Source organism: Protopterus annectens, chromosome 7.part0 (assembly GCF_019279795.1).
Source record: "Protopterus annectens isolate FY-2018-M chromosome 7.part0, PAN1.0, whole genome shotgun sequence".
Taxonomy (NCBI): domain Eukaryota; kingdom Metazoa; phylum Chordata; order Ceratodontiformes; family Protopteridae; genus Protopterus; species Protopterus annectens.
In genome coordinates this window covers 1224792735-1224818369 of record NC_056739.1, presented here as the reverse complement: position 1 = coordinate 1224818369, position 25635 = coordinate 1224792735, and the positions used below count along the sequence as shown (strand labels likewise).

The following is a 25635-nucleotide window of genomic DNA, read 5'->3' as shown; positions in this document are numbered from 1 at the left end:
CATTGTTCTGGAAATGAGAGCAGTCCTGTTACCGTTGCAGGAGTTTGAAGGTGCTCTTCCTCCAGGAATGATTGGCATCCAGACAGACAATATGTCGGTAGTCTTATATATCAACAAGCAGGGGGGAACTAGATTCTCTCTCCTATATTGAGAGGCTCTGAGAGTTTGATGGTGGGCGATCTCTTCTGGATGTTTTCTTTTGGCAGTGCACATCCTGGAGAAGTCCAGCATACTAGCAGACAAACTGAACAGGTCCATCTTACTCATAATGAGTGGGCCGTCAACCCTGTGGTGGCAGAAACAATTTTCTGTCAATTGGATCAGCCATGCTGCAATCTCTGTGCTTCCACTCACAACTCCATGTGTAGCAGGTACTTTGCACTTATCCCCCCAGAGGGGGGAGTCACCGAGAAATTCTGTGATTCATGATTGGTCCCCTGGACTACTATATACATTTCATCCTACCCCTCTAATTCCCAAATTCCTGTATAAAGTCTCTCACCTATAGTGCAAAGTAGTCCTCATTGCACTGTTCTGGCCTCAACAAGTATGGTTTTCATTTCTGTGGCCTCATCTGGTGCTTTCCCCCTTGGATGTTGGATCCAAACCCTGTCTCATCCATCAGGGATAACTCACCCAGACATTCGGACCCTCAAATTGATTGCATGGTTTCTCCACTTCTAATGATGGCTAAGCAGTCCAGGTTTTCCTCCTCAGTTAAACATATCCTCATATCCTGTCAGAAGGATTCTACTAGGAAGATAGTAAGAGCAAATGGAAGACACTCTCTCTTTAGTCTGTCCACAGGCAATTAGACCCTTTTTTAGCAACTATTCCAGCTATCTTGGATTTTCTTGCTTCCATTTTTAACAGTAGTGCTTGTCATTCTGGTATAAAGATCCAACTTGCAGTTATCTTATTTTTTCATGAAGGACATAACCATTTCTCCCTGACATTATCTAGATTATGCAAAACGTTTGTCAAAGGTACCTTCTTACTCTGACACCTATTAAGGATCCTACTCCTCCATAGGATTTAGTTAATTTTCTTCAAGCCCTGAGTTTGTCCCCCAGTAAACCAGCTGCCAAGGTGAACTTAAAGTTTTTCTCTTGGAAAACTAATTTTCTGGTCATGATCACATCGGTCAGGTGGGTATCAGAACTCCAGGCTCTTTTCTCTAATCATCATATCTGAGTTTTCAGAAGGACAAGGTACCTGTCTATACTTATCTTTCTTTTGTATCTAAAGTGGGTTCAGAAACAGCTATAAATCAGTCCATCAACCTTCCTGTTTTCTTTCCATGTTTTTCCAACAAAGAAAAATAAATGCTGCACCTTTTGGTTGTCCATAAACAACTTAGATCTTATCTCCACAGAACAGAATATTTCAGGAAATCAGACCAGTTATTTGTTTCTTTTTCCAAAGTCAAGCTGGATAAATCTGTCTGAAAGATGACTTTAGCCAAATGGCTCACTGATTGCATTTCTTTTGTCTATAAGAAAAATGGTTTGACATGTCCTAAACCTTTTAAGGCTCATTCCACTAGATCTCTAGCCACACCCCCCACTTTCTGGTCTACAGCTTCTATAGATGACATTTGTGGAGCTGACACCTGGTCTAATACTAGTACCTTCATTGCTCACTACAAATTGGACAGTCTTTCTAGAAACAGAGCAGCGTTTGGCTTCACTGTACTCTGGAATATCCTTCCTCGAGGACCACCCTAGACTTTCTCTAGCTGGAGACTCTGTTCCATTGGTTGAGGAGTGGACAAAAGAAGCAATATAAGATAGAAAAATTATGCACGCAGCATAATGATGAATCACTGTTGTCTGTTTTCATCATTCCTCAACATCCAGCCCTCCAACCCCCTTCCTACTTGGAAATATTATTCCCTGGTCTCCTAGTTTGACCTGATGTGTGTCATAGTGCCTGACAGTTGATGACCTCTAGTACTTTACTTCTTCTTTTCCTTCTTTCATACAGTCTGACTGGGATTTTATTGGCTGTTTATAATGTATTATTACATATTTTGTGTGCTATAGAGAGTGGTGTAGGCTAAATGGAGGGCAAATTTGATCTGAGGTATTTCTAGCAAAGCAGGAGGATTGTGGGTAGGAGAGGAGCTTGAGCCACAGAGACAAACCTTTAGAAGTGGATGAAGTCAGATCCGAGGTCAGATTGGTAACCCATTGCTTGCTTGAGGAAGGACAAAAACAGACAACACAAATGCATTGTTACTGTGAGTACATAATTTCTGTTTTTATACCAGCACTTCGGATTGAGGGTGTAGCATAAAGAAACTGACACAAAACATCAAACTGCAAAAAAAAAAAAAACTCCATCTATCTGATGTAAAGAAACTTTTCACTACTTGGCACTACAGAATGTATGCTATGCTGAAATGATCATCAACACACATCCTAAGCTGGTTAAATGAAAAATAAAGGCACACTGTACTCATGTAAATTTGCTTTTTGTGGAGTCTTGTGACCATGAAATCCAGAGATGTTCTGTCTTCGGAGTAGAACCATCATAAGATCACAAAACTTACAATACCTTAGAGTTTTTAACAGTTAGAGCTATAGTTCTTGAAGCCAGGCTGTGGAAAAGCTCCTTAAATCCACTAGTTGTTATATCTTTCTAATCATTCATCTTTGAGCTTTAAGAAGCCAAAATGCTAAGTAATATGCTGTGTACTGAATGGAACAGATGCCTTTTTTAGCCAGAAGTTCTGATTCTGAGCTTGAATTTAATTGTATAACCTACTTGTAATGGAGATCTGAGTTTTGAATATATTAACATCATTATGCTTGCTCTGGTTGACGACAAAGAACAACAATGTGGAATTTTGTGACACTTCTTTATTTTAAGCCAGAATTTGGTATTTTCTGCCAAAAATGAGCCAGTTGAGAGGTATGTTTCAGATGATTCTGATGTGGGCAAATACAGGGTTATTTCACCTGAAGGGTCTATAGCCCAAGACTGACTCTGTAGTCAATGATCCTGAAACTGTACATATGGAGACTTGTTTTTCCTTTTCTCTGACTGTCTCCAGAATAGAGGAAGTGTTTTCATGGGAACGGATGGATTTGCCCCTGAACTGCACAGATACTATGAATTATTAGAAGCCCCACATACTACAGCCATTCACCCCATTCTGCCAGTTTTGGAGGATACTGTTAAAGCTGCCTGCAATACTCTTGATTCACAGCTTTGGAGGATACTTTTAAAGCTGCTTGCATCACAACTGATTCCCAGCCATCAGTACCTAAAAAGGCAGATAAACTGTATAAAGTCTCTCAAACTAATAAATGTCTTTTCTCATGTTAGAGCAGATAAAACAACAATTTATCCTTCTGCTTCTGCTGCAAACAGTCTCCTTATTACTCCTAACCTATTTCTTGGAGATAAAGATGGTAGCTGTAGGACAGATTGGATAAGACATTTTCTTCCTCTATTGTATCCTTTAGAATTATTAATTACTAGGGCTACATGCGGAATTTTATGCTGAAGTGTGTGAGTAGTTTCAGAGAGTTTTTTGCTTTCCAGCCTCCTGAAGGTAAGTCTTACTTGAATCAGGTTATTCCTAACCTGTCTTAAGTTTCTAAACATGCCTTAAAAAGTGTATATGATTATGCTGATACTGTTTCCAGGGCTTCTACTTCGGTCTCGAGAGAATTTGCTTGGGTATGTAATCAAACATTTTCAGATGATTTATAGTCAAAAATTTTGAATTCCCCTGGACAAGGAGGTTTTATTTGGGCTTCTGCTATGCAGGTCCTCAAGCAATGCAATGTGAGGGTTAAATTAATGCAGGTAATTTGTAGGATTTTTAAGATCTCCTGGTTCTTTCCTTCCAAATCCTCTTCTCCCTTTAAAAGACAAAACAAGTGGTTCCTCCTGTTAACAGGCAGACATCTAGGAAGAGATGTCAAGAAGGGTCCAATAATAATCCCAAAAAGCAGGGAGTTTTTCCCCAAAATGTGTCAGGTGCCCTCCTCAGAATGGCTATGCCAGAAACCTGGTCACTTTTCATTTCCCTCCTGTCCCTGCATCTTTTCATCTTTCACAGAATCTGTCCCTCAATGCTCTGTTTTAGCAACAGATTTTCTCAGACAAATGGGTTTTGAAGATGATCCAAGAGTGTTAAAATCTTCAATGGATAGAAAAGTCCCCTCCTTTCAGGGGGATCACCCACCCTCCCAATCAAACTCAGCTGTTTCCCCAAGTGTTCCTATACATGTTAGAAGCAGACATCATGGAACGTGTTCCTGAAGAGCAAACAGGAAAGGGCATTTACTCTAGAATGCTACCGGTTCCAAGGAGGAAGCACTCTTGGAGACCAGTTTTGGATCTGTTTTTTACTCAGTCTTTTTGTCAAGATTCCCAAATTCAAGATGTTGACCCTTCAAACAGTGTTAGCTCTGGTCCCAGATCAGAGTCTTATGGTAAACGTAGACCTCAAAGATGCTTACCATCACATTCCAAAAGCAAGCCACTTTAAGCGATGTGTATACGATTTTGTGCATATGGGTCACATTTTCAATTTTCTACGTTACTCTTAGGGCTCTCTACTGCACCAAGAGTATTTACAAAGTGTTAAGCCTCAGTGGAGGTCCATTGCAGAATGCAGAAATTCCACATTTTTACTGAATTAGGCAACTTGCCTATTTGTGCAGAGTCTTTTTACAGTTATCAGGAGTCCTTAGCAAAGGTATATTATCTCCTAAATCATCTGGGATTCCAAATAAATCTGCAAAAATCCTCCCTCACTCCATCACACAGGTTTGTGTTTCTAGGTTGCCTGATAGACTGTGTTGAAAAAAGCTTTCCTTCCTCAAGAAAAGTTGGATTTGTATTTGTAAATCTTCTTGAACTTTTCTCGCCAGTGTCAAGCTACTGCCAGAGATTTTCACAGCATTCTATGGCTCATGGCTTATATGATTCTAATGTTTCCCTTTGCCAGGCTACATATGAAAATGATTCAGTTGTACCTCAAGAACATATGAACTCTGTATTTTCATCTCCTGGAGATTCAGCTTCCAGTCTGGGGCTTTATAAAGTCAAAACTGCATTAATGGAGGGATCAGATGGCTCACAAGCCCGTTTTCCTTTTTCTTCACTCACCCCAACACAGTCTGTATTAACTGATTCTTCAGATTTTGCTTGTAGAGCAGTTTTAAAGGGGGTAAAAGTAAAGACTGTGGGCAGTTCATACAGACCAAAGCACATCAGTATCAAAGAAATGCAGTAAATGGAAATTATGGGAACAATACATCCATAATAATGTTCAGGAGGAAGAGTGAGTTTTAAGTCAAGGCAGGAATTCAGCAATATTTTGCAATGCTGGACTGATGATAGTAACAAAGAAAATATATGTGATGCGTACTATATTTAAATGGAAAAATGTTAAAATGGTTTGTTTTCTTTTATAGTAATGTATGTTTGCCTATGACTTAAGTGATAATTTAATAAAGTTGTTTAAAAAATATCTCAAAAGAAATATTGGCTGTGATTCATGCCATAAAGTTTCTACATCATTTTGGGACCCAGGTCCTCTCCATATCATCACAGACAACACCATGGTGATGTGGGACATAAACAAACAAGGGCTGGCTGGCAATGATAGCTTGGGAGTTATCACTTCAGTGCTCCTCAATTCTTCTGGCATGTTAGCATCACAGCAAACCATAGTGGCAGACAAGCTAAGTAGGTCCTGGGCAGTGGAAAGTCAATGAAGAGGCCCTCCAAGAATTGGTCCTGATGTGGGGAACAGTTCAGGTAGATTTGTTCACCTCCTTTCAAAACAGGCAACTAAATGGATTCAGTTCCAGGACTCTTGCAAGCAATCCTGAAGCAGAGATGCTCTTTCATTCCCCTGGCTAAGGATGTTCATATATGCATTTCCACCCTTTCCAATGATTTCCAGTGTAATTCTGAAGATTCAGAAAGACTCTCCAAAAGTCATTGCAGCAGGTACTGAAGGAGGCAAGAAAGCCTGCTGCTAGAAAATCATATATTGCCATGCTGCCTAGCCAATGACCAGGGACTCATCAGGGAATTTGTACCACTGGTGCATAAATATTGAGTGAGTTACTATCCTCTGGTCTATTTTTTTCCTATTTAAAGGTTCGTCTTATGGCTATTTCAGCATGTCTGTCCATGGATCCCCCCTCTACTCTGTTTATACTCAAGCAATTTCTAAAAAGGAGTTCAACCCGAGACCTTTTTGTAGATAGGTTTCTCCTCCTTGAGATTTCAATTTTGCACTGAAACAACTGACTGTGTCACCCTTTGAGCTTGCCTGTCTAGCTTTCTTAAGGTTCATCACTTGGAAAACTATTCTTTTTATTGCTCTGACATCTGTGAGATTATCTGAGTTGCAAACTGTCATGGTGGGAGAACCCTATCTGTTTTTTTTCCCACAAAGACAGGGTCACCGTACACCCAACCTCATTTTCATGCCCAAGGTTGTTTTAGAGTTCCCATTGAATCAGGCCATCAATCTCCCTGTTTTATATCCAGATCTTAAAAACAAGGGAGAAAAGATTCTAAAAACACTGGATGCGCATAGCCAATTCCAGGTCCACAGCAAGCTTTGCTAAGACCTTTCTCCAGAGGCCAATGGACCCTTATCCTTCCTCCTCCCAGGTTGGATAGGCTGTGATAGTCTACCCATAGGCTACTACATCAGTGACAATAATGGACATTGTACCTCTGTGTAAGTTGCATGTGTCCATAACAGTAGATGTTTGAATTCTTCACTGCTACAGTAGTTGCATCCACCAACCATCCCACTTGTTATATATAGTTCTAGTGGGTTAAAAATTTAGATTTGTGTTACTTATATCTTGATTTCTTGATATCTTTTTACCCTGGTCGAACCCCTTGGCTGCTGTGCGTCCCCAGCTGTGGTGCTCACCTTTATTTGCCCTACCTGCTTGTAAGGCACTATAACAGTGGACCTCCCCTGCCCTGTTGGCCAGCAACCTCTTATCACCTACTGCCATCTTCACCCCACATCAAGGAATTTCCTCTTCTCTCGCCCTGTGAATCAGCCCCCGAAGAATAAGAAAGCAGAAGAAATTGCCCTACCTGCTTGTAAGGCACTATAACAGTGGACCTCCCCTGCCCTGTTGGCCAGCATCCTCTTATCACCTACTGCCGTCTTCACCCCACATCAAGGAATTTCCTCTTCTCTCGCCCTGTGAATCAGCCCCCGAAGAATAAGAAAGCAGAAGAAAGTATGTGTTATACATATTCTGTCAACAGAAGTTACATTGTATAACGTATTGTAGCTCTTAAAGCATAATCCCCTGCTAGGGCACTCAGCAGCTACTACCACCCTTTCTCTTTCCTATCCCTCTTCTCTCCTATACCCTTGTCAATACACAATTTACTGCCTTATCCCCTAACTCCAGTTCCAATACCTACTACCTACTAAAGGGAACTTCTATAACCAATTTGACATTGGCCACTAGGTGGCGCCTTTGTCCTAAATTATCCTTCTGTCTTGAAATTCTTCTCTCAGGAACTTAGTACTTTAAGCTTGCAGAGCTGTAGTCTCACACTATCCCTATATCCTCTTACTCTGTATCAGCCAACTATACCTCCTCCATCCCTACTAGCAAGACTACCATCTCACACCCTTCTCCACCTTTCACTTACCTTAACAAAAGGCTCTCCACTGATTGTTCTCCTAGGGCTCACTCCTTTTGTGGCTCTTGGTTCGCTCTTCTCCCTGTCAAAACCCGGCTCCTGGTTTACTTTTTATCCCTGCTCTAACTCCTTCATCCTATTTAATTAGCATTACTGTACATCTAACCCATTTTATCAAACAGTACCCTTCATCTACCCTTATTCTACTCCTCCTTTGTCCCCACTATTACTCACTCTTCACTCCCCTTTCCCTAGGTCTGGCAGACAATCCTTAACTATATATATCTAACACCACCGGTCCTGTGTTCTCTGTGCTGTGCTGCACTCATCACTTCCGGTCATTATTCGACCCTACCTATCCCTGTCTTCCCCTTTGGTTTATAGGACCACACCTATCTTATAAATATATCCCTCCCCATGAGCCGCCATCTTTTTACCCTGGTCGAACCCCTTGGCTGCTGTGCGTCCCCAGCTGTGGTGCTCACCTTTATGTAAGTAGTGTATATGTTTACTTTTATCTCTGTTTTATATGATAACCTGGCTGCCTAATCAATCGTAGGTAAAGGCGCCCCACACTTAAATGTGATATTGCATCTCAATATATGCTGCTGATATCTATCCTGGTTATTAGATATATGTGTTAGCGTTTGCAGCACGTGCTGGTAATTCTGCTCCACCAAATACGCCACAGGCTTTAAACAGTATCGGTAACACAGTACTACCAAACAAGCCTTATGATTGTGTTGATAATTTTAAATTGTATTATCTGCAGATTTAGCGACTACTGACCATCTACTGCTTGTAGCGTTACTGAGGAATATTGATTTGCAATTACTGAGTAATAGAGAAGTAGTAGTTAGCTGTATAACTGTCGACTAACGACACTGTGTCCTGACCAGCTGCTGCTTGTTTTTGTTGCTGCGATGTTTCTTAAATGCATCTCCACTGCTATTCATTTGCCTTACTAGCCTGAGTATATGAAAAAGGAATACTTCCAGCTAGACATAACAAGCTCGCATACCAAAGTGTATCGGCGTTATCATCTGCCAGTACCGGCTAACTAATTAAGAGACTCCACAGCACTGTTAAAGATTTGTACACAGGTTACCTTGGAAGATGTTTGCTGCTAGAAGGGCTTGTTTGTAGGAGTCTTTTTTAGCTACTTTAATATTTGATTATTTTACAAAACACACTATTAGTGGCGAGCATCACCTAGAGTGATTTACAGAAATTTTTGTAATTTGTAGGCATACCTATATGACCTGTTACAACACTTTTTTATCATAAGCTTTATCTGATTATGCATACCTTACTATAATTCATTGTAAGCAGCACCTAATGGAGCCAAGAATGCTCCTGTGACTTAGTCACTTGTATTGCCTAACTGTGGCTGCGTGTAGCATGTGGTTGGGTTTTTAAATCCTTGGCTACCTGTTAATGCTCAGGAGAAACTCTGATTTGCATGCAGTAAACGCAACGGCTTAGTAGCGTGTGTACTGCTTAGCTTTAGAACCATTTACGAGTGTGTTACTAGTCTTATTTTTGCTTAAAACAGGGCATATATTTATTAAACACCTTGATTCAGTAGAGTGTGTACTGCTCATGCCGTGACTCTCACTAGAATGCGCTCGAGACCCTGATAAACATAATCACTTTACTGTACGCTGTATAGTCCCTCTTTACAACAGGAAAGCGGTAATGTCTTAGCGCTCTAGCTATTCATACCCTAAATATATGCCTGAATTCTAAAAACCTGTAAAGGGTCATGTTACCAGCGGAGTTGGTGTACTCACATTGACAATATAAATGTTATTAATGTTGACTGGAATAAGCAAGTCTCGTGGTTGAGTTGAGCTGTCCTTTGCCTGTACACAAGCTTAAACACCTTGTCCCTGACCTTATATCTAATATTCACTGCCTCTGTGCCCAGCTTTTATGTTTTTTCTTGAATCATACTATGTTGACTACATGACAATACTAGTTGCTACTGGAATGTGATTGATATGTAATTGAAATTACCTAGCTCTGTATTGTGACTTGAACCTCAATATGTTGAAGAATAGCTACCAATTGCAACTCATGTTTGTACTGTATATGCTGTAGCTTAATGTTTGTTACCTAATATATGTGCTTTACATCCTACTTATCTAACCACTCTGTTTCTCTCTCTCTTAATTCAAATAGTTGCCCTACCTGCTTGTAAGGCACTATAACAGTGGACCTCCCCTGCCCTGTTGGCCAGCAACCTCTTATCACCTACTGCCGTCTTCACCCCACATCAGGGAATTTCCTTTTCTCTCGCCCTGTGAATCAGCCCCCGAAGAATAAGAAAGCAGAAGAAAGTATGTGTTATACATATTCTGTCAACAGAAGTTACATTGTATAACTTATTGTAGCTCTTAAAGCATAATCCCCTGCTAGGGCGCTCAGCAGCTACTACCACCCTTTCTCCTTCCTATCCCTCTTCTCTCCTGTACCCTTGCCAATACACAATTTACTGCCTTATCCCCTAACTCCAGTTCCAATACCTACTACCTACTAAAGGGAACTTCTATAACCAATTTGACATTGGCCACTAGGTGGCGCCTTTGTCCTAAATTATCCTTCTGTCTTGAAATTCTTCTCTCAGGAACTTAGTACTTTAAGCTTGCAGAGCTGTAGTCTCACACTATCCCTATATCCTCTTACTCTGTATCAGCCAACTATACCTCCTCCATCCCTACTAGCAAGACTACCATCTCACACCCTTCACCACCTTTCACTTACCTTAACAAAAGGCTCTCCACTGATTGTTCTCCTAGGGCTCACTCCTTTTGTGGCTCTTCCCGCTCCGTTCGCCCTGCGGGCTCACTCCGCTCCCCTACCCTACCCCCAAATCCCACCCACCCCAGTGCTCCTACATATATACAAATTGACCACACCCCCTGCAATTCAAGCAATCACATAGACCAACCCCTTAAAGTGCTAGATCCTACCTCCCACCATCCAATCTCTATTAACTCCCATCTATATATAATTACCTACACACTACAACTTACAATGTCTCCTAACACTACATACACACACATTAAACCCTTACTTCTACTATCACTTCTAAGTATTTTAGCCGTACCCTATATACTTACATCCTATGAACACCTCAACCACTTACACTTTCACAACCCCATGAAACAAGCCTCTACACCAACATTCAGCATCCCTCATAGCCACAATTATACATCCTATTCACCAAATTATTTATCATCCAAATTTCATAGGCTTATTCACATCACATACTATAGCACTCGAACTAAAAAATTCCATAACCTAACATTTAAAGGAATAACACTATCTCTTCCAATACAAGCCAACTCCCTAATTGATGGTGATATACACCCAAACCCAGGCCCAATTTCTTCCACCTCCATCAAGCTTAGCACACCAAATGCTACTAATTCTGATCTGCTTAACAGACCCTCCAACTCTCTCCTTATATCCCATCTCAATATTCGTAGCTTAAACAATAAAGTTGCTCACCTACATGCCCTCATACATGTACATTCATTTGACATCCTCTGCCTCTCTGAAACATGGCTCAAATCAACCACACAGGATACTACAGTTATTCCCCCTGGCTATAGCATCTTGAGACTGGACCGTAACTCTAAGAAAGGAGGAGGGGTAGCTATCCTATATAAATCTGGATTACAAATCACTTCCATCAATTCTAAACCTCCCCTAACTAGCAATGCTGAAATTCTTATCTCTAAATTTCAACTTAACAAACATAAATCCATCTATATAATCTGTATTTACCTTCCCCCAGGCAACAACATCACTACCTTAGAAGCTATCCCAAGCTGGCTGTCCACCACCTACCCACAAGAAACCATAATACTTGGCAACTTTAATATAAACTGGATGTCTTGCACATCTGAACAGCCCTCTTCACACATCAACCTACATGGTTTTACACAAAACATTACACTCCCCACTAGAACCAATAAACATAATAATAACAACAACAGCATCCTAGATTGGATTCTTACAAACAGACAAAACCAATCTTATAAGGTAGGGACCCTTCCAGAAGATATCAGTGACCACTCACCTATCTTCGTAATCAGGTATAAGACTGATATGCCAAACCCTACCATATATAAGAAAATAAGATGTAATAAAAATTTTAGCACTGACAGCTTTCAAAAAGAACTTGTAGCTTGCGACTGGTCACCCCTGAAACACCTTCCACTAGACAATGCCGTTAAATACTTTAACTCTAAATTTTTAACCATTCTAGACTACCATGCCCCAACTCGTATAGTAAGAACAAGGTCTAAACCAGCACCTTGGCTCACCAAAATTACCAGACAAAAAATCCTCCATAGAAACAAACAATGGGCTACCTGGCGCACAACCAAAAACCTGGAAGATCAACTAATATTTAGACAGCTAAGAAATGAAACTAAAAAAGTCATATTGTCAGATAAAAGAAACTATTACTGCCAATTCCAACAGACCAACCAAAACAAACCTCAAAAGTTCTGGTCATGCATAAACAAACTCCTGCACCCAGGACACTCAATTACACCCAACCCCTCAGGCACCAATCTCCTTAGCCCCAACCAAATTGCCAATTCTTTTAACACTTTCTTCACAGACACCATTCAATCTTTGGCCAATCAGCTATCCACTAACACTGCATCTCCTACTAATATTATCCCTAATAGCCCCCAACATTTCAATTCCAACCTGTTCCTACATCTTTTGTCTGCTCCCTAATCAAAAAACTTAAACCCACCACCCTCTCTGCTGATCTGTTACCTGCAGAATACCTGCAAAAAGCAGCCAACGCTATAGCCTACCCCGTATCCATCCTCATTAATAGAACTATTTCTGAAGGAACTATTCCAAGTATTTGGAAAATCTCACATGTTATCCCCCTGCATAAAGGTGGTAATTCAAAAGACTATTCTAACTATAGGCCTATAGCCATTTTATCCCCTCTGGCAAAAATCATGGAGAAGTGCATTCACAAGCAACTATTAAACCACCTCCTAGAAAACAACCTATTAGCTACCTGCCAACATGGATTTAGACCATTTCATAGCACCTCTTTTGCTCTTCTTTCCTTCACAGATGTCATTAATAAAAACCGTAATAGTAACACTCTCTCCTCAGCCCTCTTCATTGATCTGTCAAAAGCCTTTGACATGGTCAACCACCAGCTACTCATAAACATACTAGGCAACTTCTCACTGGATCCACTAACTATTCAATGGTTCCAGTCCTATCTAAATAATAGGCAACAGGCAGTACTATGGGAAAACAACTTGTCTTCCCACTTACCAATTGCCCTCGGAGTCCCTCAAGGCTCCATACTAGGTCCTCTCCTCTTTTCTATTTTTACTAACGACCTACACACTGCTCTCCCTCAAGCCACCAGTATCCAATATGCAGATGACTCTACACTCATATGCTCAGCCTCCTCACTTTCACAACTGCATTCCCTAACCCAGGACACATTTAACACAGTAGAGAATTGGCTCCTTCAATGATGTCTCATCCTAAATCCTAAAAAAACAAAAATGCTACTATTTACTCCCACCCGCAGAACCCCCCCCCCCCACTACATTTCACAATCACATCTAGCAATGGTACAACCATATCTCCAGACTCTACTACAAAACTACTGGGAGTACTAATTGACAACCACCTCACCTTTGAGCCACATATAAACAGCACTATAAAAACAGTAAACAAAAACCTAGGCTCCCTTTATAAGATCAAACCCTTTCTTACCCCACTAGCAAGGACCACTATTGCCAGGACCCACCTTATCTCAACCCTGCTATATGCTTCCCCAATCTATACCAAACTATGTAAAAGCAATCTGAACAAGCTGGCCAGCTCCTACAATAATATTGCCAGATTTGCAACTGGTTCTACCTATAGAACCCATCATTGTAACAATCTTAATCAACTAGGGTGGCTAGAATTACCAAATCTTATCCTATCAAACCAGCTAACTATTGCTTATAAGATACTGTTACATCCTACATCTACTCCAATACTAACCAATCTAATCACTCCCTACAATAACCGTAAAACCCTGCGCTCTTCAAATAAAATAATGGTAAAGATATGTAAAACCAATAACCTGGCTGGAGATTCTTTATACTCTAACACAGTGGGGGAAACCTGGAACTCCCTCCCTACTGATCTTACCTCCCTACCTTCTACTACCCTATTTAAATCCAAACTCAAACCATACCTTAAATCACACTGGCTATGCCCCTGTGCAAACCCAGACTAACTTCCTCCACTATCTCCTGACCCTATTCTTCTCAATCACACAAAACTAGCTAATCCTTTCTATAGACATCCTTGTCTGTAAAACCAACTGAAAGTTCTTACAGTGCTCAATGTTTCCTACCTATTGTATGTATATCCATACATGATTTGTTAGCCTAGAATACTCTTCCTTAATCATAAGCTAAAATGTATTTACTAGTATTCTCTTAGCTAAAATGTATTTACTAGTTAATTTGTTAAATCTTGTAATGTACTTATGTTATCGTGATCTTTTTCTTGAATGTGGAGCTTTTCTCCCCGGGCCTCTACTGAAAATGGACATGTATCGAGTTGGACTAGCCCAGTCAACAAATGTAAAATAAATAAAAAATAAAATAAATAAGATTTAGTTCAGGATAAACGTACCATTTTTGCATAAGGGCAAGAAAGTACTAAAGAATGTTTAAGTCATTCTGGCTGTTTATATAGCTTCTTCCAAAAGGGGTTTAACTTATAAGCAGCCAGAGTGACCTTGTGAAAGGGGATGAAAGCTTTTAGAAGCCATCTGGCTGCTGTATCCTTGACATTATTCAACCCATAGGTTACTGGAACAGTGAAGAATTTGAATATCTGCTATTATGGAAAAGTGTAACTTATACAACTGTCCTTTAGCAAGGTGTAATACAGATCATTCCAGTAGATCAGCAGCAATATCAGCACCTCAATTCAGGATTATTTCTAGTCAGGGTTTTTGGAGGTCACCATATGGCTTGCCATCAATACTTCAAGAAAACACTGTACACAGGTAGCACAGTCAATATATGGACAGGGTTTTGGCATGGGCGCATTACAGGGGATCCTATAAGTGTCTATCTTCCAAGAAAAACAGGTGCTTCTTGAGATTCTGCACAAAAGTCTGATTTACTGTTCCAGTGACCCCCTACCAAAGAAAACAAAACAGTTGTGTAAGGTACTTGCCATAACAGTAGGTCTTCAAGGAGTGGTCACTTTAAAAAAATGCTGTCCCTCATTCCTTTTGTATGGAGCATGTATACAGTTAGAGTTCCAAAGTATGCTTATGTATATTTGTGTTTGTGTGTGCATGCATATGAGAATGCAAAACAAGCATTTATAAGTTCATCAACTGTTTACCCATCTTGATTTTGCATTTTGGCTGTAACTTAGTACTTGTTCTCGACAAGCACATTTTACCAAGTAGGTGCTTTATGCTCAAAAGACAGTAGAAAAAGAGGAAGAATAAATGAAGTGATGTCAGTCTAAAAGTCTCACTCTACTAGCATGAGTACCTTCACTACTGCAAGAAGACCAGCTTCAGTCCTGAGAGGGAAAAGGGACAGTTTAGAAAATCTATGTGGAATGAGAAACAGAAGATGAATAAACCAAATACAATGATTTACTGCTACAGTGACATTTCCTTGAGCAGTCTCTGTTAAGTATCTTGCAAAACTCCAGCATCTTTCCAACATGATCATGATTCTGAGTATAAACAGTGATAACTCCTAGTGGTAGTGTAAATGTTCACATTTATAAGGTAATAACTTGAAAAGTGATGGACAAGTGTAGAATGTGAGCCAGCCAATTGACTTTCAACAGAATAGAGTAATAGTTTCTTAAAATTTGTATTTCCTCTGCATTCTTACAAAACTGCAGCATCTTTCCAACATGATCGTCATTCTGAGTACAAACAGTGATAATTCCTAGTGGTAGTGTAAACGTTCACATTTATAAGGTGATAACTTGAAAAGTGATGGACGAGTGTACAATGTGAGCCAGCCAGTTGGCTTTCAACAAAAAAGAGTAATAGTTTCTTAAAATTTGTATTTCCTCTACAATTTTGTCTTCATAATTATTTGAGTGGCATCATACTATTCATGTTTTGTAAAGTGTTATATATAATGTATAGATATTTAAGTTTGAAATCTACAGCTATAAAATTAATGAATGTATAATTTTTGTACTGCAATTTATGTGCATAATCCCATTGTCAGATTAATACAACAAATAATTATTCGTGCTGTGTCCTTTTCTCTGTAGCTGATAAATGGCCTAGCAGATGAAAAAGTGCGGTGGCAGGAAACAGTAGAGAACTTGGAATTCATGGTTAATAATATAGCAGGGGATGTACTGCTGTCTTCTGGCTACGTGGCTTACCTAGGCCCTTTTACAGTAAGTGGCACTGCTGTGTTAATTAGCATCTTTCAGAAAATATTTATAAAGATTATTTATAGTATCCTTTAACTTTTTAATAAGCATATGTTATGTATCACAGTGCTGCAATGCATGTCTAGTATCATGGTGAAGCATGAGGCTGATCAGAAAGAATCAATATTTTCCCGAGAATTGCATAGAAATTCTGTAATGTATATCTTAAAGTGGTTTATTTCATACCATTATTTATAATCTGTCTAGAAAGAAAGATTATGAAATTATATTTTTATGTGCTTTTGCAGATATTTAATGCCTACTTAATAGATATTGGGCCAGATTCCAAAAGACTTGCTCTTGGAGTAATTCACGTACTCCGTAAATGACTTACTCCAAGAGTAAGTCTTTTGGAATCTGGCCCCCTTGTGTAAGCATGTTTATAGATAGGCCTTACACCAAAGCAAGTCACTTACACCGAAAACAAGTCTTTCAGTCAGGGCAGACTTACACTGGTATAAGTCACTTTAACTGAGAGCAAATTCTTTGTAATCGAGACTACTGTTTTTCAGCTGGTAAAGCTGCAAAATTGTATCTTGTAATTTTGCAGATGTAAGTATTCTGTTATATGAGAATCTTTAGACTTGTCTTTGATAGTATTATATCAGCTACTCAAGAATTATTAGAGGTGGGCAGTGTACAGAGAAAAGCTGTGATGAAAATATAACATCTGATGTTGTCAATCTTCGTTTATTCTTGACAGTTGGGATGCAGTTCCAATCTTCGGAACTGGCTCGGCTGTTATACAGCTCATGCCAGCCAAAAATTCTCAAGCCAAGTCTCTACCCACAATGCCCCTGTGTATGTTACCTCAGATCTCGTTTGCCACTCTACCAGCAAGATGTGTCAGCCTTTCTCTCAGCTGTTTTATAATTTATTTTTTTGAGATAGTTTAAGAATTTTTCTCCCTAATTCTCCTATTTCTCTCTCTCTCTCTCTCTCTATATATATATATATATATATATATATATTATATATAGTTGTGTACTCCTTTCCTCTACCTTTTTTTCTTCTAACCCTTTTTTGGATTTTCCTTTAGTATCATCGTTAGTACATGCCCCATTACCTCAGGTAATCTTATCTACCATTGTTGGTAGATCTTTCTTCCTCTTTACTTTTCCCTCTCACTTGTGTGTGTGTGTGTGTGTGTGTGTGTGTGTGTGTGTGTGTGTGTGTGTGCGCGTGCACGCGCGTGTGCTTTTTATAAGGCATGTTTTATTTTTCATCCTTTACTATTATTATTATGTCTGATAAACTGACTATGACTGATAAACCGTCTAAAGGCATATCAGGATTTAAACATTGCCAAGACTGTAATAGAAAGATGCCCAATTCCGACAGGCATCTTTCATGTGTCTACTGCTTAGGTGTGCCTCATTTGGATTTTGATTGTGACTTATGTAAGGGGGTCAGTCAGAGAACCTTAGCAGAGTGCAGGAATAAGCTCTTGCTTAAAGGTCTACTTAAATCCCCTTTTAGTGAAGCCTTGTTCAAGGCTGACATGAAACAAGATTTACTGAAAAAGAAAAGACTTTCTGTACTGACATCACACTTGGGTCCAGAGACTCTTAAACATAAACAATTGGTTCCACACCCCTCAAAACTGACAGATAAGGTTCCAACTCTTCAATCTAGTGCCTCCTTGGCACCATCAACTTCAACAGTGCAGTCAATACCCTTGTCAACACCAGCCTCTATAGGTTCTGGCTTGGTGCCAACTTTGCCTACTGCTCAACAGATTTTTACAGTGACACCGACACAGTCACAGCTCACCCTCTCGGCACCGAAGCCTATTTTGGAAATGCCCAGGACAAGATATTCCCCAACTGTAGACCTCTTTGTAGGCAAATTATCTAGTCCAGCCATTGGAACACCACAGTCTCCTTTGATCTCTTCAGTATGGTCCTCCAGGAGTGTTTCACAGTTGGATGTAGTAAGGTTGGTGGATCAACTGTCGCTGGCTAGAGGTATTCCTGCCCATTCTCGGGACCCTCTCCCATCTGGATTGGGGACCTTTTCTTCCAGGACTCCTACCTATCCTCCTCTGACTTCGACTGCAGTTTTGGAGCCCAGCACTTTGACACCCTAGTGCCAGCTGTTTTGGTGCTGTTAGGTGAGTTCACCTCGGCACTGGATGTTGCTCTGATGTCATCAGTTCCTGCCATGGAGCTGACTGAGTCTCGGGGCTGAGACCCCTCCATTGGTTCTGTGGTTTTCTGTTTGGCACCTAGTTTGGGAATGGTGCCGATGTCAGTTCCGGAAACTTTGATGGTTTTGGGTCCTTCCCCGGCTCCAGCCTTGAAGGACATTCTTTTGGAGTGGGGTGTGACCTCGGTTCCAAGCTGGTCTTTCTTGGTTCTGGGTTCCCACTCCTCTTCAGGAGGTACCACCTTTTGGGTTACGGGGAGGGTCTTAGCCTCCACACGCTCCCAGCTGGCCCCACCCAGACTGGAGTGCCATATTTCCATATACCCAGATCCAGAGTTGACACCAATCTCTACGACAGGACAGCGAGCACAGAAGCTTCAAGTTGCCCAGATACAGGGCCCCTCCTCTTCACAGTCCTCCCCAGAGATTCCCACTGAGGAGTCACCCCGAAAAAGGACATGCAAGAGGAAGCATCTGGATTCCCCTGAACAATCCATCATGGAGGACACTGATTTCGATGAAGGAGAGGGTTTCTCATGGTCACCCCCTCAGGATGTTTCCTGTAGAGACATCCTAGAAATTCTGAAACAGATGGGTAATTGGAAGTCCCAAGACCCATTCTCAGAGGAAAACATGTACTTTTCCAGCTTTTGGTGCCCAACCATCTACCTCCTGGGTGTCCCCACCCGCTGACGACCTCATCAAGTTAATTGCACAGTGGGCTTGTAAGACTCCTGACGCCATAGAGCCAATTCCCCGGAGACCTAACAAAATATTATCACCAGCAGAAGACCACCAATATTGGACAAAAGGTTTGCCAGTAGATGCCATGGTGGTGGTGGCTGCCATCAAAAAGGAGCCTGCCAATGAGAGTCTTTCTGTTTATCCTCCTAACAGGGAGTCTAGGACAATGAACAGGTTTAGAAAGTGGGTCTACCCTTCATCAACCTTCGCACTTAAGGTCTTGAACTTTATGGCACACTACTAGACTCCAGAGAGACCTGATTAAGAAATTATCAGAAACTCTAGCTGGGGCTGTGTCCAGTGAGGTACTAGATAAGGTTGCATTGCAGCTATCCACCCTGGAGTCTGTATCAGACTCCTCCATGTGCCTCATCACCCATGCAGTCAAAGGGACGATCAGAGCAGCGGGTTCTCGTGTTGCCATTAGGCGATATGCCTGGATGCGCTTGTGTGACTTTGCAGAGCCCTTCAAGTCTTCCTTCATCAATGGTCCATTTGACAGATCTTTCCTGTTCAGCTCTACAGTAAAGGACACACTAGCCAGGTGTGAAAAGGATGGTAAGACCCTGTTTGCCATGAGCATTCATTTTTCCACCCCTCAATGATCCTTCTCCAGGAATTAGAGGAGTGGGAAAATGTGGCTCAAGAAGTCCCAGGGACCTTTCCATGACACAAGTCATTGGCTTCCCTTGAGGCTGAGGTGGCCCATGAAACCAGGGGTCCAGGGTTTCCTTTTCTGGACAGCCCTACCAGTGCTCCTGAAAGGAGGCCCAATTGCTTACCTCTGGAAGGAGTTGGCAGAAGACTTTCTCTGCACCTGTCAGCCTGCAACAAATAACATCTGATTCTTGGGTGCAGAAAATCATTTCCAGAGGCTACAGTATCCCCTTCAACATAATTCCATGTTCTCGAAGAAAAATCCCCAATGTTTCACCCCATCAGAGGGATCAAGCCAACAAAGAAATACAAAGGCTGCTACAAAAAAAAAAAGTCATCCAAGGAGTCCCACCAGAACAGTTAGGATCTGGGTTTTCCTCAAGATTCCTTTTAGTGCGAAAAAAGACAGGGGACTGGAGGGCAAAACTAGACCTCAGTCTTCTAAACAAGTTTGTCCAGCAGACAAAATTCCAGATGGTCATGGTTCAGTCTGTTCTCCCCTTTCTAGAGAAAGATGATTGGATGTGCTCTGTAGGCCTTCAAGATGCGTATTATCACATAAAAATAGGGTCTGTATTAGAACACAGAAAGTTCTAAATGTCAAACCCTCACATGAGTTTAAATGCAGGACCTCGAAATCGCTAGCCCCCTACACCCCCCACTACATATATATTCCAACTCTGAGATCGCACCACAGTGAGGAATCTTCTGATCTTCACTGTACTGCAATAACAAAAAAAAAAAAAACAAACTACGAGGTCCTGCATTGTTGCTTATGAGCGTTCAACATTTAGAACATTTGGTGTTCTAATATAGACCGTAAAAACAGATAAGCGCTCTAGAATGTTCCTCCACTTTTGGCTGGGAGCCAGTCATTACCAGTTCAGAGCCCTGCCATTTGGTCTCACCACAGCCCCCAGGGTGTTTAACAAATATGTGGCAGCTGTCATGGCCCACGTGAGATTAAACAGATTCCGGGTGTTTCCTTATCTAGATGACTGGCTCCTCACTGCCCCCACCGGGCATCTACTGACACAAAATGTAAGAGTTCGTCATACATCTCTTCAAGTCCCTAGGCATTACAGTGAACTGCGAGAAATCTCAGCTGTCCCCCACTCAAGACTTGGAGTGCATTGGGACATGATGCGATACAGTCTCCTGCATAGCCTCTCTACCCCTTCACAGACTACAAAAGATAAGATGCCAAGTCCAATCCATTTTACCGAAACAAAAAGTGCATACTCTTCTTATTCTTCAAACCTTGGGTTCTATGGCACCAGCTATCACCCTAGTTCCCATGGCACTGTTTCACATGAGAATACTTCAATGGCTTCTAGCTTCACAATGATCCATCCTTACTCATTTGGTAAGTCATACAATCTTGATAATGGAAACTTACAAGTAAGATCTGTTTTGGTGGATGGAGTCAGAAGAGATCCTTATGGGACGGCCTTTTTTCCCCCCCTCAGTCCAAGGCCATAGCAACCACAGACACCTCCCAGATTGGGGGGGGGCATTATCTGGGAAAGACAGTCCAAGGCACTTGGTTTCCTCAAGAGGATAACTTGTACATCACTGTCCTGGAATTGAGAGCAGTGCTCCTAGTATTGCAAGCCTTTCAAAAAACTCTTCCTCCAGGAATGGTTGCAATCCAGTCAGACAACATGTCAGTAGTTTGGTACATCAACAAACAAGGGGGAACCAAATCCTACCCCCTCTGCCAGGAAGCTCTGAGAGTTTGGCAATGGGCGATATCTTCCAACTGATTTCATCCCCGGGAGTTCCAGCATGATAGTGGACAAGTTGAGCAGACACATTCTACTCCCACAAGAGTGGTCTCTAAATCCCAAAGTGGCAAAACAAATATTTCACTGATGGGGCGAGCCTTGCTGTGACCTGTTCGCCTCCCCAGAAAACAAGTGTATCACATACTTAGCCCTACTCCCTCCACAGGAAGAGTCACCAAGAGATGGTCTCCTCCTAGATTGACCCCTGGGTCTCCTTTATGCATTTTCCCCCCATTCCCCTCATTCCCCTTTTTCTGAAGAAAGCCCAGAGGTTGCAATCCAGAGTAATTCTCATTGCCCCATTCTTGCCCAGGCAAGTTTGGTTTCCCTTCCTATGGCCTCACTTGCTTCATCAACCTTAGATTCTGGACCCAGTTCTGGATCATCTGTCACACCCCCAAGGGCTGTCACACCTGGACCTTCACTCCCTCAAACTCACAGCTTAGTTCCTCCAATTCCATTAGTCACCAGGCAATCTAATATTACTTACCTTGAATGAAAAATTCTTCTGGCTTCTCATAGACCATCAACCAGGAAACTGTATTCCAGTAAATGGAAAAGATTCTTTGGGCTTCTAAGAATTATTTGGATTCTTTTTCAGCCCCGGATAAAAACATTTTAGATTTTCTAGTGAACCTCTTCAACCAAGGAGCGACTGCTTCAACAGAGTTACCTTAGCCACCATCTCTAATTTTCACAATGGCTGTGATGACCAATCCTTAATTTCCCATCCTTATGCAGTGTTTCTTATGGGAATCCTATGTATCAAACCTCCATTCAAGAATCTGTTACCCCCATGGGATCTTACATTCATTTTACAATATTTAGTGTTACCTCCCTTTGAGCCAGCTTCTACTTGTCATCTCACGTTTCCTTCCTGGAAAACTCTTTCTCTAGTGGCCATTACTTCTGCCAGAAGGGTTTCAGAAATACAGGCAGTTTGTGAGAAACCACCATACATAACCTTCCATAAAGACAGAGTGTCTTTGAGGACTAACCCTTCATTCCTTCCTAAGATGGTCTCCGAGTCAAACATCAATCAGTCCATTCATTTACCAGTTTTCTTTCCAAATTTCTCCAACAAAGGCAAATACTGTCTGCATCTATGAGATGTCCATAGACAGTTGAGATTTTATCTTGACAGGACTAAGGATTGTAGAACTTCAGACCAACTATTTGTCTCCTTTTCAGGACCAAGGATAGGTAAACCTGTTTCTAAGGTGACCCTATCTAAATGGTTAAGAGATTGCGTTACCTTTATTTATGAAAAAAACGGTTGTAGAATACCTGCGCCTGTAAGGGCTCACTCAACCAGATCTATTGCCACTTCAGCTGTTTTTCATTCCAAGGCCTCTCTGGATGAAATATGTGTGGCTGCAGCTTGGGCAACCCCTCATACCTTTATCACTCATTACAAATTGGATATGGTCTCCAGGGGAAGAGCATCCTTTGGCTCTATGGTTCTCAGGAATATCCTTCCATAAGGCCACCAAGGGTATAAGTAGCTTGGGACTCTGTTCCAACTGTCAAGAATAAATGAAGATTGCCAACATCAGATAAAGAAGTTATGTACTCACCATAACATTCCATCTGTGTTGTCGATCTTCGTTCATTCTTGACATCCCACCCTCCTTCCCCCTCCTTTGAAATTTCCTGGAGTTTCGTACCTTTGTCCTGGGTTGGCATTATGGTATTTACTTTGGACAGGGCTTCCTCTCATATATTATATATACTTCATCTTGCTCTAATTTGCAAACTCGATCTGAGGTAACATACAGAGGGGCATTGTGGGTAGAGACTTGGCTTGAGCTATATAATGGCCGAGCCAATTCCAAGGATTGGATCCAAGTCCCAACTGTCAAGAATGAATGAATATCGACAACACAGATGGAACGTTATGGTGAGTACATAACTATTTTGTATGTCTGTTGATAAATATTCTGGTTGCCCTTGTCAGCAGCATTAACAGTTGTGCTATACCTCTGTTTTAAACTGCATGGTTGAAGTTTAGTTACCTGGCTTTAAACTGTGTAAATGTGTTTAATTTTTGCAATTTCATTTTTTTCATGACTATCAGTAGAAGTAAACAAAAACAACGAAGTGGATAAACCGCCAAGTAAACTTTATTCCTGGTACTTCGGTCTTTCGCCTTCAAGGGATGTCACATATCATACAAGCAGCATCTTAAATACCATACATAATAGAATTCAATTACTTAAATTACATCAGTTGAATAATTATTTAAACACCATAGAAACCAAATCAGAGCAGTCTCTACCCAGAAAAGCATGAAATGCTCAAATACATACAACTACTCAGAAAATCTTAAAGCACTAAAAAGCTATGACTATGTTCACTAGTTGATGTAATAAACTTTCAAATGTTGTATTCCTTCCAAAGTACATTGGTACAAATAACCTCCATGCAACAAATATATATATATAAATATTCATACATACACATAAAAATGTATTCACTTTTTGTGTATTTTAAAAATTCAAACAGACCTCCTGATTCAAACCACCAGGGTGAAGGGTACCATAATTGAAAATAAAAGTAGTCTCTAAATAGTTTAATCTAGAAAGAAAATCACCCCTCACCCCCTCAAATTTAGCCAAAACACTGAAAAACAATGAACTGGCATCTCCCCCGTGAACAGAGGAGAAATGCTGAGCTACAGGACTTTCCCTTTCCCATTTCTGATATCAAAAAGACGCTCCATTATACTGACTTTTTTTTTGAAAGCTTTATGAATTTCTTCTTATTGTGGTCATTGTTTTTACTAGTATAACTAAGAAATAAGCTTTTCAAAACTGATCTGTCATTCATGGTTGATACTGCTGGAGTCTTTACCATTTCCTTCTGCTTTTATTCTTTGAGAAAGGGTACATCATTTTCAAGGCCATCAGTTGCTTCATTTATCAGTCTTTTAAGGAGTCTTCCTTCATTTCCTAAATGTATTATATTATTTTGTAATAGTTGTTAACTTTCTTGTTGGATTTGGTAGTCTCTTTTCTAGCTTGAGTTCAACATTCCTTATAGGCAGAGGTAAAGGCAGTATGATGTAGAGATTACATTTGATATATTTCTGTTGAGGGCTGTAGGTTTTGCAGGGACTGAGAATAAAATTCTTACATTCTTCCTGTGGCACACTGACAGGCAGCACTGGGGGAGCAAAAGTTACAGTCAAAGTTACATTATTAACTAGATGCTGATTGTATTCAAGATTTTTTTTTAAGTTAAACTATTTTGTGTTCCTCATTTATTGGTGGTTATTGTTACTGTTATTTTGCAAATACCTATCTACTGTCCCTCAGAAGTTCAAAAAACTAAAACCTTCTTCAATTTGGAAACTAGAAATTAACATGGTTTAATGTACTTGTATAAGATGCAACAACTCAATGTTGACAGACTCTCAAAACTAGACAGAAGTCCCTTCAGAAGTCACTGGATTGCTGGGTGGCTCACAGATAGGACCCAGGAAGTCCAGAATGGTGTGACGACTTCCACCAGGAGACCAGTCACCTGCAGAGTACCCAAGGCTTCTCTGCGGGGCCTCCTGCTGTTTGACATCTACTTCTGAGAAGTCAAGGCTAATGTTGAAGGCCTCTGGCTCACAAAGTTCACAGATGAGTAAATTGATTCCCCTCGTGACACAAACATCCTACAACAGGGTCTGACACAAACAAATGATTGGTGCCAGAGACACGGATTAAAACTCAGTGTGTAGAAGTGCATTATAGTGCTCTTTGGGAAGCCGTCCATCCAAGCTAATTACTCCAGTGATAAAACACCCCTAAGAGTTGATCCCAGTAGGTGGGAATTTGGGAACATATGTCAATAGTAATTTGTCCTTCAACAAAAGTGTAGCTAAGATGTCATAAAATTATTCTATGTTGTGCAGCTCATAAGCAAGGGTATGGCATACAGATCCAGGAAAGTTATAGTACCTCTCTACTCAGCCCTTATCACCCTCATAAAATACAGTGCCCCCTTTGGCATGCCCCTAACCAGGCACCTGCAACAGCTGGAATGTTCTCAAATGTCTCTCATCAGGAGAATCCAGGGTATGAATATATTCTTCTACACATATCACCTAACGGACCTATCTCTTTACTCAGTCTCCTACAGGTTATGTGTG

At 40.9% G+C, this 25635-nt stretch overlaps 1 protein-coding gene across 1 annotated transcript in view; it reads left to right on the top strand.

Annotated features, from left to right (window-relative positions):
* DNAH1 (dynein axonemal heavy chain 1) overlaps positions 1-25635 on the top strand; it is a 5225710-nt gene that overhangs the window by 3935925 nt on the left and 1264150 nt on the right. Inside the window, exon 59 of the mRNA XM_044076389.1 lies at positions 15991-16122. Coding sequence (XP_043932324.1) covers positions 15991-16122 — 132 coding nt within the window. The remainder of the gene's footprint in view (positions 1-15990; positions 16123-25635) is intronic.